The 16926-nt window shown below is 46.2% G+C and overlaps 2 protein-coding genes across 6 annotated transcripts in view; one reads left to right on the forward strand and one right to left on the reverse strand.

Annotated features, from left to right (window-relative positions):
• The window catches only part of SZT2 (SZT2 subunit of KICSTOR complex), a 51078-nt gene extending 44108 nt beyond the window's left edge, over positions 1–6970 (reverse strand). For all 4 annotated transcript variants that reach the window (XM_061184342.1, XM_061184341.1, XM_061184343.1 and 1 more), the window contains exon 1: positions 6873–6970. In XM_061184342.1, the coding sequence (XP_061040325.1) occupies positions 6873–6899 (27 nt within the window). In that variant the 5' untranslated portion in view covers positions 6900–6970. The remainder of the gene's footprint in view (positions 1–6872) is intronic.
• A 74-nt stretch (positions 6971–7044) lies between these two features.
• Positions 7045–13140, forward strand: MED8 (mediator complex subunit 8). Of its 2 annotated transcripts, XM_061186683.1 has the most exons (8): positions 7045–7082; positions 8450–8568; positions 9592–9736; positions 10426–10566; positions 10759–10840; positions 11205–11453; positions 12294–12354; positions 12870–13140. In XM_061186683.1, exons 1-8 carry the CDS (start codon positions 7077–7079, stop codon positions 12916–12918), a joined length of 852 nt encoding a protein of 283 aa, XP_061042666.1. In that variant the 5' UTR covers positions 7045–7076; the 3' UTR covers positions 12919–13140. The 2 variants fall into 2 exon arrangements, with proteins under 2 accessions (XP_061042666.1, XP_061042667.1); XM_061186684.1 differs by lacking the exon at positions 12870–13140 and having other exon boundaries at positions 12294–12481.
• Positions 13141–16926: the final 3786 nt, after the last annotated feature.

The following is a 16926-nucleotide window of genomic DNA, read 5'->3' on the forward strand; positions in this document are numbered from 1 at the left end:
ATAAATAAATAAATAGAAAAGACTGTCTTCTCCCTGATTAACATCTCGAAAATTCTGCCAGATTGCCTAATTTCTTTCCCACAGTGTTAGTCTATTAACTTGGGTATACTTACATATTGTACTGTAAAACATTTAATATTAACTTTTCATTGGTATTTTGTCAACACCCTTATAAGAAATTCAAGGCCTGATGGCTTCCATATGTATGATTAGAGCACCAATAAACACCATAAAATATATTCATTTGTATTGGGCTTTGGCTTTCTCAGAGAAGGAGCAACTGCGCTCAACGCCAGTAAGCAACCTCTCCCTCAGGATTGGCTGAACTGGTGTGGGTATGATATTAGTGACCTCTCTCGTCTACAAGTTGACTATGCTGGATCCTTGCCAAGGTTCTTATCTTAAAAAGGATGGGCTGGGCTCAGTATTATCAGAATAGGAAGGATATCCCAGTTCAGCAGCCCTTTCTGTTTATCACTCTATCCCCAGAGCCTGGTGCATTGCCTGGCAATAGGATGCTCAATAAAATTTTGCTGAATAAGTGAATTCACTATATATTCTAAGCTAAGCAAAGCAAACGCGGCATTTAAAATGAATCACAGGCAGTACAACTCTTCTTAAGGTGAGGTAATCTTAACACTCTTCTCCATATTTTTCCTTTTGTTCTTCTTTGGTGCTTAGTAAAGACTTTTTTTCAAGTGCCAGCCTGTTTCAGTTATGCAAGGAAATATCCAGGAAAGGAGTTTTGGCCCATATTGAGCCAGGGTTAAAGGAGGGAGCACCGTAAGGACAGTTGGGGACACTTGGTCACTTCATCTTCTAGGACTAAAATCTTGGCCACTCTGGGTTTAATAAATGAACTTTTCCATGATTCCCTACACTGTTTGTTATCTCTGCTAGGCATTCACAAAGCAGTCTGGACTTCTTAATCGCATCCACCACAGTTTATAATGAAGAATTTGGGTATTTTTTAATGTTGGTTTCCCCTACAAGTGTAGAAGCTCCAGGGAGGTAGGGGCTGTTTATATTGTTCTTTGCTGTATCTCTAGTAACTGGCGCAGTGCCAAAACACACTAAGGGTTTGAGTATTTGTTGAATGAATGTATGAATGAGGGAAATTGCTCTCGCAAGCTATATTTATTCTCTTCTCTATTTCAAGCTATGTTCTTAGTATCTTACCAGAGATTCCTAATTTTTCATTTTTATCAACATCTGGCTTTTGTTGTTCAAGAGTTCTCATCCTTCCTCATCTGCTTTATGGAAAAACTAACCCAGTCTGTTGTTTGGACTTTTCCTTTGCCTCCATGAAAGTTGTTTTTACCAAGTGTTTTTTTCACTAGTATGTTCTTTACTGGTATTATCTTCTTTTCTACAATTCTGGAATCGGGGGAAGGGGAGTTGTAGTGTAAACTCTAATAGATTTGTTTTAGACAGAATTACAGTATTATGGAAAGAAAATGTGATATGATAGCTGAGACTCTGGGCTTGAATTTTAGTTTCCTCCTCTATAAAATACCACCACCTACCCCAATGATGGGTGAAAGCACATTGTAAAGTTAAAAGTGCCACATAAATGCACATAGTAGTAGTAACAAGGTGCTGCTTCTTTGTGTCTGGAGGAAGTCCTGCACAGCCATTCCCTTCAGCTTTTTTGGCTCACCCCCACTTAGTTGGCAGAGTTGGAAATTTCTTCACACTGAGCCAGAATCTGCCTTGTTGATATTACCTTGACCTGCTCTTGAAATCTGTTCTCTTGAACATATCCAACTCACTTTGGGTTTTACCTCCTGAGGCCACACAGGGAAAAATCTGACCCTCTGCCAAAGGAGAAGCTATCAAACATCTGATGATGGTTCTGAGTCTTTGATTCTCCATAATAAACATCTCCAGGTTCCTTACATGTATCTCAAACGGCATGGTTTCAAGTTCCCTCACTATTTTATATCTTAGATCACGTGCCTACGAATGAACTCTGGCTGGTCTACTTTTCAACTTAAAATGTGGGGGCCAGAATAGAGCACAATACCCAGGTGAGGTCACAGATTCAGAATCTCCTAGATTCTATTTACTTCAGGCGAAGCTTTACCATGCTATTGACCCGAGAAACCTCTCTGACTTTCTCGCTTCTGCTGCTGCTTAGACACATCCCCCATTCTCTCCTCATGCAGCTGGCTTTTTGGGGACACACACAATTATTCAATTCGTCCTATTACATTGGATAAATCCAGCCTATTTTCTATTGTGAAGCTTGACTGCTGTTTTGTCTTCTAGTAAATCTCTTTCCAGCTTAATTTCCCTGCTAATTTGATCAGGATGCCATCAAGTCCTCATCCAAGTCCCAAGAGGACAAAGGCAAGGTGAGCATGCATTCATTTATCAGTCAACAAATTTACGGAGAGCCTGATACATGCTAGCACTGGGCTAGGTCCTAAGGATACAATGGAAAGCAAAAATTGGCATTCTCTGCCCTCACAAGATTTACCCTATAATGGAGGAAAAAACTAATCAAATAATCACTCCAAATACTGTATTAATACAAACTAAGTGCGCCAAGGATAAGAATGTGGTTTTATGACAGCATGCAACAAAGTAACCTGACTCAGGCAAGAGTCTTAAGAGAAAGTGACCCTGAAGACTGAGCAGGGTTGGCCTAGTGAGGAGGGAAAGGGGAATACACCAGATGGAGGATATAAACTGTCCTGTTAGAAGATTTTCTTCAGACTATTTGTTAGTAGGCTGCTTAATTCCACTGCTGTGCAGCTTCCATTTCTCCACCTCGTTTCGAAGGTTATTTTGAATGACAGACTGACTCTTCAAGGCCAAACTGAAGTCTAGTTCACCAATCAGTTCTTATAGAATCCACTCTCTTGAAACCAGGAACGTTTCCTAACTCGAGTTTTCTCGCAACATTCCCCCCATACATGACCCTTCCAAGTCAACAACTACGTTTTCACAAACATCATCTCTAAGTTTTCTTCACATTCAAGAGGTGATTTAACAGAACTAAAGACTCAAGAATTAATTAAAGCAGCTAGAATGGTATTTTTCCAAGTGTGATCCAAGGACCAGCAGCATCAGAACCACCTGAGGTGTTTGTTAAAATGCAGATTCCTGGGTGCCATCCGAGACCAACTGAATTAAGAGCTGAGAGAGCTTGGGAAGCTATACATAACAAGCTCCCCCAAGTGATTCTTCCGCTTTACTGTTTGAGAATCCCTGAATTAGTTGTGTTCTCCCAGCACCCACACTCATATGGACCTTTAATCCCTGATACTTAATCCTTCTGAGTCTGAAGTGCACTGGAGCAGTCTGGCAAAGAGAAAGCAGGGTTTTGAAGTCAGAGATCTGGATTTAAATCTGGCTCTACTACTTGCTATCTAGGTGAGCTTGGACAAGTTAGTTTTTCCAGGCCTCAGTTTCTTCATCTATAACATGTGGATAAGAATGTCTACTTCAGGGACTTCCTTGGTGGTGCAGTGGTTAAGAATCCGCCTGCCAATGCAGGGGACACGGGTTCGAGCCCTGGTCCGGGAAGATCTCACATGCCGCGGAGCAACTAAGCCCGTGGGCCACAACTACTGAGCCTGCGCTCTAGAGCCCACAAACTACAACTACTGAGCCCAAGTGCCACAACTACTGAAGCCCGTGCGCCTAGAGCCCGTGCTCCACAACAAGAGACGCCACCGCAATGAGAAGCCCGCGCACCGCAACGAAGAGTAGCTCCTGCTCGCCGCAACTAGAGAAAAGCCCACGTGCAGCAACAAAGACCCAATGCAGCCAAAAATAAATAAATAAAATAAATAAATTTAAAAAAAGAAAAGAATGTCTACTTCAGAAGGATGTTGTGGCAATTAATCAGGAGAGTCAGAACAATGATAGAGGAAGCCTATCATTCTTTGGAACATTTATTGAGGCCTATATACCATTTATAGCAAGACGAATAAAACATTATCAGGCACTGTGCTGCATACCATGTATACCAGGATGAAGCAAACATTGTCCATCTCGTTAATTTGTTGTTTGTTCATTGCCCCTGTCCCTTGGTGGTTAAGGTATAAATTATTCCTGGAGACTTTTCCAACCCCTGTGCTGTTTTCTGTTAACAGAATCCCACAAAATAATGTAGTCTCCACCTGCCCTTGAACCACTGTACTTATGCCAAAGTCCTGACCCTCTAGCACGGCTTCAACCTGAATCTTCTTCACCAGCCTTCTCTCTCACCCACCTCCACCTGAGTTCGAGCGCCTCGGATCAAATGCTGGTTCTGCTGCTTATTAGTATAAGGCCTTGGTGAAGTTACTTAAACTCTCTGTGCCTTAATTTCCTCATCTGAGAAACAGGGATAGTAAGAGTGCTTATTTTTTTTTTTTTAAGATTTTTTTGATGTGGACCATCTTTAAAGTCTTTATTGAATTTGTTATAATATTACTTCTGTTTTATGTTTTGGTTTTTTGGCCGTGAGGCATGTGGGATCTTAGCTCCCCGACCAGGGATCGAACCCGCACCCGCACCCCCTACACTGGAAGGCTTTGTCTTAACCACTGGACTGCCAGGGAAGTCCCAACAGTGTTTATTTCACGGGGGTTTTCCCAGTATTAGATGGCCACTGCGCCCACACTGGCCGCTGCTTCGTCTTAGTTCTCTGAAGGTTCTCAGTTCCTCCTCACCTCAGGATTTTCACTGTTCCCTCCGCCTGTAATGCGCTCTGCCTCTTCTCACAGCCACCTTCCACTCCTTTTTCAGGCTTAAATGTCATTCCTCTGAGGCTTTCTGATCCACCCCCTCCACTGAACAATTAGGTTAAGAACCCCTGTTAAACACTCATTCACTCCATACTTTTCCTTTGAAGTGCTTATTATCATAATTCAACGTGTGCACTCCATTAGAACAGGGAATGTGTCTTACACTGCTCCGTATCCACCCTGCTAATTAGCACAGTTCTGAGTCCATAGCAGCAGCATAAAATAATTTAAGTATCTGAGGAATGAATGACTTCTTAAATCTGACTATGCCCAATATTTCTCTCTTGGAATTGTAATAACCTCTAACAATCAGTCACTTTTCTGCTCAGGGGCAGAACTCTTCACTCCCTTTACCTTCTGAGATAAAATTTTCAGAAATGTAAATCAAGAATTCAACAAATGAACTTTTGGCTGAGTGAGACTTCCAGGAGCGTATGTCTTGACTCCAAGTTCCTTTAGATTTGCACTGCTCAATATAGTAGCCATTACCGTATGGGGCTACTGAGCACTTGAGATGTTGCTAGTCCAAAGTGAGATATGCTGTAAAATACACTCTGGATTTTAAAGACTTGGTACAATAAAAGAATGTTAAATATCTCATAATTTTTAATATTTATTACATATTGAAATGATAATGTTTTGGAAATAGGGGGTTAAAGAAAAATATATTATTAAAGTTAATTTTACCTGGTTTTTTTTTACCTTTTTAAATGTGGCTACTAGAAAACTGACATATATGCCTTGCATTGGATGCAATGCTGTTTTAGACTACCTGCCTAAAAGGTATGTTGTATTTCACCACAACATCCCTCCATTTCTTCTCATTTTAATCCATAACAAAACATACTCCAAATTCCTTCATCGGTTTTTCTCAATGATATTTCTGATGCATAGGCTACTCCATCACCCTTGTCGACACATCTGATCTTTTTTAATAGGGTAGTTTCCTACAACCATATTTAATCTTGGGTCTCGTGACATCGAATTGGAGATTCACCATCCTGTGGCTACTTTATTATTTATACTGTAAACATTATGACTAAGAACACAAGATCTACAGCAGACCACCAGTTTTGGAGTCCTGGCTCTGGTACTTACTAGCTGTGCAACTTTATTACTCTTAATATCTATCTCTGTGCCTCAGTTTCCTCAACTGAAAAATGGGGATGATAGTATTGTCTACTGAGTAGGGTTCAGAGTATTAACTGATGTTGGTAAAGTGCTGAGATGGTCCCTGACACACAGTAAGCATTCAATAAGTAATGACAACTATCTGCATCATTATACACATCTCTCACCCTTCCCATCTACTCATATATTCTCTTGTAACACTGGGCCCCTCTCCTAGTGACGCTGTTCTTTCCAAATCCGAGATTTTACACTCAGATCTTCTAACTCCAAAACTCTGCTACACCCCAGCTGAGAGTAGCACTTGGGTAAGGTACTTCTCTCGATTTTCAGTTTCTTACCTGTAAATTACAGTGGGTATTGCCACCTTCCTTTGCACAAGTTTGAATGACACAATGTATATAAATTTCCTTGCATGGTCCTTAGCACCTTACGGATACTTTATTTGCATTTTCTGATTTAAAACATGTGACCCTAACAATACACCAATGATAAGTACTTTATGAAGAAGGAAACAGGCCGCGAAGTCAAGACTTGCCCGAAGTTGCACAGATAGTTACACGGCAGCGCCAATACCGGAACGAGGTTTCTCTCTGAGTCAAATGTTTTTTCATGAAACCAAAGCTGCTCTCCAAAAGCATGAGCGCTAGAACTAAATTCATGCTGTTTATGCCATTCCAATATTTGAAGAAATGCAGCAACTGGCAAAGCTGCCCACTGAAACTGCGACGGAAAATCAAAATACAGGTTTTCTTAATACCATTACGAGGTCAAAGAACCCGAGAGCCCTAGAGTTGGCGTCGTGGATGAAATTTCGGCAAACAAAACAGCGACAAGTTCCTCGTCTAGCCCCCCCAGGAAAGTGCGGGTGAGGAGATACGATTGTCTAGGCTTCGGGCTGGCCCGGCTGCCCCGGACCCGGAGGAGGCCACGGCCGCGCCCGGCCGCCGGGCCTTCCCCCTCGGATCTCGGGACCCAGCGCTGCGCCCACCCGCCCCTCACCTCCGGCTCCGGGCGCTCCGAGGCCATCACACAGCCCTCCCGCGCCGGCCCGGGCCAGAGAAGCTGCTCCGCTCGCGACCCCTGACCCGGCAGCCTGGCGACAGGCGGGACAGGAAGTGAGGGGGAGGGCCGAGTCCTGAGCTTTCTGATTGGCTGACTTGGGAAACGGAAGAGGAAGTCTTTGACACCGCCCCTTTTGCCGCAATGCAGGTGAGGGCCAGGTTGGCGCTAGTGAACGCTAGCTAGCTTCGGGTATCGGGACCGAGAGTGGGCTGGCGGAGGAAGGAGTGAGGAGTTGGGGGTGAGAGGAGAGGGTAGAGCCCTCGACCGTCGAATAAGGGGACGCGCGATGGGGCAGAGGCCCACTGGCGAGGGAGCGGCGCAGATGAGAGATGGGGGTGGAGCTCGGCTGACGGGAGACAGACTGCGGTTAAGTCGGGAGGGAGAAGGCAGCACTGACTTGCTAGGGTGTGGGAAAGGATCAGGTTGTAATTTGGGAAGGTTGAGGTGCAGTCCAAGGAAGACGGCTCAAGAAAGTGGTGGATCGGCTCAGGCCCCGGCCTAGGCTGTTGGATGCCGACAGAACAGGTTATCTGTAATTGGAGGAAGCCCGAGGGTGGAAGGAATTGTGGGACCGCGGTGGCCAAAAGCCAGACTAATATAATCTGAGGCCGTGGGTGGAACCCAGGATCAAGGCTCCTGTCCTAAACGTTGGCGATTTGGTAAGACAGTTTTGCTTCATTCTTCCTAGTCTGTGCCCGATAGTAATTAAGGATGAAATGAAATGAAACTGGAGGCCATAGATGGAAAGGAAATGCTTTGGAAACCCCCCCCCCCCAGCATTTAAAATAGTTTGTGTAGTGCTTAGGGGCATGTGCATTTTGTTTGTTTGTTTGTTTTGTTTTTCATTTGTCACTTAGTTTCTTGCAGCTGGTAGCCTCTCCGTAAGTTTTTATAGGTTGACTAAGCTTGTGAAAGGGGCACAGGAATATTGGCACAGAGAAAAAATGAGTGCAGATTAATTTAGCAAGGAGGAGGTTGAAGCAGCAAAGACTGAGGGCAAATGAAGGTGGGGGGTGGCAGAGGTGGTGGCGGCGGCAGTGGCAGGTATTCAGAGGAGACTTCATGTGTAGGTAGATTTTCCAGAGATTGTATCATGGGCAAGAACGGCTAGACTCACCGGCAGGTTTTAGGACAGAGGAAGTCAGAGTATGTATGCTGCAGAGGTGCCCAAAAGATAATAAACCCCAGGCATTAGGTCTGGTGAAAATTGCTCAGTGGGAGAGAATAGAGTGTACCTAATACAGAGAAAAACCAGGCCTGGATTAGGAGCAAAGAGAGAAAGGAATCAGTAGGTAGGAGGAATTGAGATCAGATGAATGGGTTTAAAGGTCTAAGGGTTGACGCTGTCTGTAACCCTAATACCAAAGAAAGTAAACAACCTGGCTATCCCTATGCCAATGAGATCCTGTGTCACTGGACTGGTGTCGCACACTGTCATCCTGGCTTTTCAGCCTTCCTCTGTATGTGTCATCCTCACACTCATCTGAGTAACCAACCTATTCCTATTGGTGCAGAGGGAGGAGAAGCAGCTTGAGGCATCATTAGATGCACTGCTGAGTCAAGTGGCTGATCTGAAGAACTCACTGGGGAGTTTCATTTACAAGTTGGAGAATGAGTATGACCGGCTGACCTGGTAAGGGTTCCCAGGGCAAGCTGGGGAGGGCTCCATGGGTGGGGGGCCAGGCCACCTGCTGGATAGGACATTTCCAGTGACGTAAGCATTTATCAGTTTGTAAACATCTTTTGATTTAGAAAGAGTTGGGTTTCCCAACATTTAACTTTGAAGTTGGCTTTGGGCCCCCATGGTAAGGAAGTAGAGAGATGCCCAGTTTCCCAGCCCAGGTTCTCACTAGCTTTTGATTCTCATCCTTTGACTTCTCTGGGAGGACGTCTTCCCGCAGTGGGTCCTCCCACTACAGTATTCATACTGGATCTCTTGCCACGGATGTTGCTGAGTCTTTTAGGTCCAATCTACTCTGGAAGTGTGGATACTATTTTTAGGCCAGAAAGGAGACTTTTACCCAGTTTCTGAAGTTTTAGTGACAATAGTGTAGCCATGGTTCCTATTTTGCCATTGTCCTCACCCCCATTCAAATATAGTAGTCCCCCCTAATCTATGGGGGATAAGTTCTAAGACCCTCTGTGGATGCCTGAAACTGTGATAGTACTGAAACCTACACTGTATATACTATGTTTTTTTTTTCTATACTAATGGGGTGGGTAGCGTATACAGCATGGATATGCTGGACAAAGGGGTGATTAACGTGCTGGGTGGGACAGAGCAGGATGAAGCAAGATTTCATCATGCTGCTCAGAACAGCGCCCAGTTTAAAACTTATGGATTGTTTTTTTCTGGAATTTGCCATTTAATATTTTTGGACTGTGGTTGACCACAGGTAGATGAAACCTCGGAAAGTGAAACTGCAGATAAGGGGGGCCTGCTGTAATGACCTGCCTTTCTTCTCCATCTGTATCAGAAACTGAAAGTGTGTCCCTCTTTCTTAACCCCATAATCCCTGTGAGCCAGGCTAGTTCCTGCCCAGGCCAGCCATAGGACTATGAGTGTTTTGGGGGTGAGTCTGGGTATTCCTAGTCTGAAGGACCCCTTTGAGGCTCCTTTACCGGGAACATTCTGACACCTTCTTTCCACCACCAGGCCATCTGTCCTGGACAGCTTTGCCTTGCTCTCTGGACAGTTGAACACTCTGAACAAGGTCTTGAAGCATGAAAAGACACCACTGTTCCGTAACCAGGTCATCATCCCTCTGGTGTTGTCCCCAGACCGAGATGAAGATCTCATGGTAAGAGGAGGAGAGGGGTGCAACTTGGGAACTTAAGTTCTTAGATGAGGACTGAGGGCGCAGTGGTTGGTTGGCTCTTCTAGAAGTTCTGAATGTGCAGTAGTGTGTGGCAGTAAGAAGCGAGGGCTGCATTTTGGAGCCCTTGCTTTTTGTCCTTCTGGAGTTGGGAGAGCCACTCCCAAACTGAATTAATCTGAGGCATTTGTTACCAAGACAAAGACCTTTTTCCTCCAACACCTGTCTCGAGCAGAAAGTATGTTCTTTTGTGACTTTTTCTATTTCTTTTTTTTTTTGGTTTTGTTGTCGTTGTTGTTTTTTGGCTGAGCTGCGCGGCATGTGGGATCTTAGTTCCCCGACCAGGGATCCAACCCGTGCTCCCTGCAGTGAAAGCATGGAGTCTTAACCATTGGACCACCAGGGAAGTCCCTGACTTTTTCTCTTTCAATCTTTGATTTAAATGTGGTAGAGAGAGGTTTATCCTTAGGTCTGGTAGAGATAGGGGAGTGAGAAGACAGAACTGAAGGATGGAGTGAGGGGGATAGTGTCTTAGGAAGCCAGATATTGTTAGTCTCAGGTTGTGTTTTCCCTGAAAATGCACTGTTTGCCTGTGGAAGGAACTATGTATATATCAGGCCAGATTGAATCTTCTTGGAGTGCACAGTAGGATCAATAAAATCTGTGTGTTACAGAGGCAGACTGAAGGACGGGTACCTGTTTTCAGCCATGAGGTGGTCCCTGACCATCTGAGAACCAAGCCTGACCCTGAGGTAGAAGAGCAAGAGAAGCAGCTGACAACGGATGCTGCCCGCATTGGTGCTGATGCAGCTCAGGTTGGACTGAGTCACTGCCCTGCTGCCCGCACCCCGAGTTTTATCATGAGAAGCTGGGCATTACCACCTCTGTATGGTAGGGATGCACAGCTGGTTACCCCTCAGTTGCCCCTGGAATAGCCCAAGGAAGAAACTTCCCCGTAATCATTTCTTGCTTGCCTTAATCTCTGCACAAATTTATGTGTGTTGCAGAAGCAGATCCAGAGCTTGAATAAAATGTGCTCAAACCTTCTGGAGAAAATCAGCAAAGAGGAACGAGAAGCGGAGAGTGGAGGTACGGAGGTATTGGTGGCAAAACGGAGGAGGAAAGAGGGATAAGATCAATCGGAAGGGTGGTGTTGGTAGTGGTGAAGTGAGGACGTAAGGATGTGCTGCTTAGGAAAAGGTATGCATCCATTCTGTTAGCCTTTTGTATTTCTGGCCAGCCCTGGAGCAGGTGGAGGAAATGGGCAAAGGGAGAAGGGAGTATTCTGAGATAGTCATGGGGGTCCTCTGGCTCTTCCTCTGGGCTGCCAGGGAGCCTAGATTCTGCTGAAGTCAGAACTCCAAGCCCTGGTACCCATACTGGTCTTCCTGCTGCTAGGTTCGGTCCAGGGCCAGAGGCATACCTCGGGGTCCCCACTTACCTTTTTCTTCAGGTCTCCGGCCGAACAAGCAGACCTTTAACCCAGCAGACACCAATGCGTTAGTGGCAGCTGTTGCCTTTGGGAAGGGGCTGTCTAATTGGAGGCCTTCAGGCAGCAGTGGTCCTGGCCAGCCAGGCCAGCCAGGAGCTGGGACAATCCTCGCAGGAGCCTCAGGATTACAGCAGGTGCAGATGGCAGGAGCTCCAAGTCAGCAGCAGCCAATGCTCAGTGGGGTGCAGATGGCCCAAGCAGGTCAACCAGGTAAGGTGACAGGGATTGGCATGGTGGCAGACCTTGAGCAGGGAAGTGGGAATAAGCTGGGTTATCTGGGGCTCCAGCATCCCCAGAGCTGGAGATATTCTCCTTTTCTCCCTTGGACTGTGACCCAGAAAAAAAACTTTTGGAGTAAAAGTCTCATTTGAGACTCTTAATAGGCACCAGACAATGAGGAAGAACTTTGACGGGCAGAAACTGCTCTCACCTCCCACCCCATCTCAGACCTCGGTCTCAACTACCCTTCTGTCCCCTTTAACTCTGGATATTAGGTGTGTTGTCACTGTCTTATCTTAGGTAGAGAAATGAATGGTCAGACCTTCATTAGGACCATTGGGTAGGTGTGTTGGGAATGGACAAGCAGGCAAGCTTCCCGGTGCTGCGTGTATTCCTTTCTCTGTATCCTGTCTCTCCTGCTCGCTTTTAGTAATTATAAGAACAGCCTGGCAGAGTTCAGATGCAAGCAGCTAGAAGAGGTATTTTCTTCCAAGCTGTCTAGGCAAAGGGACAATTAAAATAAGAGAGGACATAGCACTCTTTTACCTGTGACATTAAATGGGGGTCCCACAGATTTAGTTCTCTTTTTCTAGGAGGGGATGAGCAGGAGCCGGGTGTGTTCCAACCCCTCCCACTATTCCTCCTCCTAGACACCTTCAGGGAGAGGGCTGGACGAGGAGCCATACCTCTGAGCCTTGCCGTCCAGGGTCAGATGCCACAGAGATTCTGAGATGATAGCGGAGGTGCAGAAGGGAACCTGAGAGACCACATTTCTGATTTACCATGAACGTCTTACTGTGCTTCAGGTGTCTTTCTTCATGTTCCTTTTAGGGAAAATGCCAAGTGGAATAAAAACCAACATCAAGTCGGCTTCCATGCATCCCTACCAGCGGTGAGTGTGGCCGACAACCTCCACTCCCAGGTGCTCTTTGCAGAGTTGGGCAGTGAAACTGCTGTTTGCCCAAAGCTGACCTAGATGGGTATAATAAAAAGAATACGGGCTTTCAGCCACAGACAGATCCCATCTCCACTGCCGACTAGCTGTGTGACCTTGGGCAAGTGACCGAATTTTTCTGAGCCGGTTTTCTTGTTTATAAATGGTGATAATACCTACCTCATAGGGTTGTTGTGAGGATTAAAATGGGAAAATGAATGTAAAACACTTGGCACAGTCTATGAAATAATGGGTATTCAATAAATGAGAGTTTCTACAGCCACTTCTCCCCACTGCCCCCTCTTCAGTCCTCGATCCAGAACTTATCCTGATCTGATACTGCTTCATGTCTGTGGTGAGCTGATGGACACAAGATCATGGACCACTCAGCTCTGTTTGAAAGCCTGTGCTTATTTCGTGCTGCCAGAAACGATGACAGCCTCTATGTCCTTAGAGGCCTACTGTCTCCGCAGGCCTTCCTGCCCAGATTCCATCCTGGCCATCTCTCCAAGCTGCAGGTGACGAGGCCTCTGGGCTGAGACAGACCGTCCACTTGTGGCTCTGGAGAAGCTCAGGCCTGCTCTACTCTCCATCCTCTGAGAAGCCAATTCATCTCTTATCTGGGAAATAGTCACAAAGTACCCTATCCTTTACCCTACCCTTCACACACGAAGGAAGATTTTGAAGGCCTGGTATATGGGGGCTTCCTCAGGAAGTGGCTCTACCAGGCCGGACTATGTGAGAAAGGGTTTTTCTTAGCAGATGAAAAAGTCCCTTGTTCCCCAGACTCTTTTTTTCTTATTTTAGAGGGAGAGGGGAATTGCACCTCACGCCATCTTTCATCATGGTTGAGTTATCCTCATAATATGCCTGGTTCCTGGGCTCCAGCCAGGATGGTTTTTCTCCAGTACACTGAGCCTGTGGTTCCAATAAGGGCCAGATGGATGGCGGGAGGTGGCAGCCGCCAGTACTTTTGCCTGCTTTTATAAAGCTGAGAGCAGAGTGGGCTTGGGTCTCCAGCTTAAGCTGCCTTGCTTAGCTCTCTGTTGTGAGCTAGGGCAGGGGTTGAGTCAGCAAAAGTGGACCAAAGGGTTTCTCTGAATAAAGTTATTTAAGTTGATGGCCACTGTGTCAGGGTTAATCTGACAGCAGATAAATTGAGACACCTACGTAGGGATTGGAGATGACATGTCAGAGACTCAAGGTTGCTGCAAGGCAATTCTAATTTGTTTTCCAATAAAAAGTTTTCTTATCTTTGATTAGCTTTGATCTAAATGTCCTGAGAGGTAATAGGAGGCCCTGCTTATACCTTCCAGCTGCCTTTTTTCTGTTCTCTTCTGTCACACATTAGTACTTTGGCATTTGTTCGGTGCCAGGCAGAATTCTGCCAGGCTGTGGCAGCAAAGGGCTGGAAAAGTGGCTGCAGATGTCACATCCATTCCTGTTCCATCAAGACAAGAAATGGTATTCACACAGCTCACTGATCATAGTACACAAGAGCACGGAAAGTCCTGCCATCAGCTCTGAGGCAATGTCAGACCTGTCCCCCACTTCGACAGTGCTCCCTTACTGGTCTATCAGCTCACTCAGATGTTCCTTATCTTCTCTTCCCTTCGCACTGGAAATGTCAGAGCTAACTGTCATATTGGATAGAGTTCAAGGTGTGCTTCTCTAAAACCCCTGGAGCATCTTTTGGTGACTGCTGTCCCTTTATTCTGCCAAAAGATTCCTTCCTATTGAAAGTTTCTTGAAAACTTTTTGGACCTATTGAAACCACCCCAAGTTTCTTTGTTGTCCCAGGCTAATATGGACGTCATTCCCAAAGTACCATCTGAAATAGATTCCTTGTCCTCCCAGAGTGGAAATGTCCTCCTGCGCCAACAGGGACATATGCAGGACCCCACCTACATCTTGTGCCCTTAAACCAACAGTCATTACTCCGCAGGCACTCATGTCTTTATATTCACTCCGGGAGCACGTGCTCTCATTCCCAACCCCTCAACCCCAGATCCTCTGGAGTGCACAAACCTATGTAGCATTGCCAACTTTGGGGCCCATACAGCCCAGTAAATGCCTCAATGGAGAGTATCTCCCATCCCTAACACACTCATTCCCAAAGGAGGGAATACAGAGTTGCCTTTCAAGAAGAGGACATTGACCTGCTCCCTTGCTCAGATTCCAGATTTGCAAAAGATGGCCCTCTTGCTCCACTCTGGTAGTGTTGCTCAGTTTCTGATGGCTCTGTTTGGCCTGGGGCCTGTGTTTTCTCCTACTCTTGGGGCCCCGGGAGAATGAGATTAGGCCATCGTCTCCCAGGTGTGCGTCTGGGATGGCGAAAGAAGCAGCAGCTGTGAAACTTCAATCTTCTGTAGCACAGAGGTCATCCTGCTGAAGGCGGAAGCTTACTGCATCAGTGTTGGCATGACACCCATTGCTAGGACCACTCCCTCTCCAGCTCTGCCCTGAGGCTGGGACTCAGTCATTGTTGAACGTCCCTTTTGCTCATTGCCCCAGTCACCCTGTTCTCTTCCCCTCCTGGTGTCTATTGCTGCCCTACGTCACCTAACTTCACCTTGCATTTTCTTGGGAAACAGCCAAGGTAGATAGGTTCTAGCTAAGTGCTCCTTCTAACTCCATTATCTGTCCTGCCATTAGGACTGAGCTGCAGCGGGTGTAGCGCCCACCTCCTGTCCTGCTGTTGAAGGGAAGAAGCTGAGCTCTGCAGGAATGCCCCAGTGCAAGGCTGGTCCCTTTCCCACCCCCTTCTCACCTCCCCCAGACAGCTGGGAACAACCTCTCCCTTTGTCTGAGCTTCTTGTACAGAATAATCCTCCTTATGGACAATGTATTCTCTGTGCCCTGTGGACACAGGAGCCGTGTGAGCTGATCCCAGCACCAGGCAGGACGGAGGCGGAATCCTTCCAAATGCTCACCCTAGGTCAACTCCTGATTACTGTTCAGAGAAACTACCAAGGGATGTACATTTCTTCCATCTGTTCCAGATTTGGGGGGCTAGCCTATTGAAGTTTAGCAATGGGCCAGGAGTAGGGTAGGGGGCTGTGGTCCCTTTCTCGTTCAGTCCGGAGGGTTCACTGTACCAACCTATGGAGGCTCGATGTGGCTCTGGCCCATCAGCTTTGAACACACGGGGGCTAACACTTGGAAGGGGTTTGCCACCCTGCAGATGGGGCTTTCTAACTGGAACAGAAGGTAAACTCCAATCCATCTGACAGGGCCATAACATCCATTGCTTCAACATGTGTTTTGTCCCACAGGACAAACTTCCTCTCTTCTTCCCTTTAACTTATCTCTCTTTTGTTCTTGAGCTCCTGTGCGTCTCTGAGGCAGGTCCTGGATCTCTGTTGTCATCTCTTGATGAGTTCACATGTTCTCAAGATGTCGCCTACCATTTGGACATGGCAGCTTCCCCAAGTACATTATGGACAAGGCCCCTGACTTCCCTACGCCTCAGTTTTCTCGCCTAGGTGCTCCCAGTGATCCTTCCTAGCTTTAAAGTCTCTGGCAATGATTCTCCAGCCTGTTTATCCCTGGCATTTTTCATATTCCTCATTGCATGACTATGTTATTATAGGCCAGGTTTTTCCTAGATCAGCCCGCCAATCCCTTGAACCCCTCCAAACTGTTCCTAAAGTTCCCTGTCACCTGCAGCTTAAAATACCCACATCCCTCTAGATCACTTCCTTAAAATTGTTTTCTAGCTTTCACTAGTTCTTTAGTGAAAATTCATCAAAGAGGTAGTAAGTTACCACAGAGATAAATGCATTGAATGCCAGAAGTCACCCTCCCACTCAGGTATCCCCCTCTCTCTCCTGGGCAAGATATATGTACCAGAGAGACTCCCCCATAAAAGCAGTAAATTATACTTTTCCATGTCGTGATAACCTTCCCTACTGAATCAAATCCAAGGAGCCCTAGGCTGCTCCGCTTCCCGCTTTCCCTCTGCCATTCCACTGCCTTCCCTGGCTCTCACCCGAATTTCCCTAGTTTATGGTCATTTTGATTCTTCATCTTCTCTGGCCCACACCCCAAATGTAGAGCATCCTTATTTCTTTTTTTGTACTAATTTCTCTGGGCTGCACCCATTTTCATGGCCCTGGTTACTATCCTTCCATGTTAGTCCTTCTTGAGCCCATGTCCCCACTCACTGACTCACAGCCACGCTCGTGAAATACAGAGCCTACCATTTTCCTGCACACCTCGCATTCACTCTTTAGCCCCACTTCCACCCTTCCTCGGGAACTACCCTGTCTCAGATCACTGCTGACCTGATGGCTAAATCCAGACTTTTTTCAGTCCTTATATTTCTTACTTATCTCCATGGTGTTTAACAGTGCTGGCCATTAACTTTTCACCTCTTGCCCTTCACCGGCTCCCACCTCTCTGGCCATTCCTTCTCTGCAGCTTTTGGCCTTTTGTCCCTCTGCTTGCTTCTTTTTTTTAAAAAAAGCATTTATTTATTTATTCGGTTGCGCTGGGTCTTAGTTGCGGCAGGCGGGCTCCTTAGTTGTG

The sequence above is a fragment of the Eubalaena glacialis genome, chromosome 3 (assembly GCF_028564815.1).
Source record: "Eubalaena glacialis isolate mEubGla1 chromosome 3, mEubGla1.1.hap2.+ XY, whole genome shotgun sequence".
In the NCBI taxonomy this organism is placed as follows: domain Eukaryota; kingdom Metazoa; phylum Chordata; class Mammalia; order Artiodactyla; family Balaenidae; genus Eubalaena; species Eubalaena glacialis.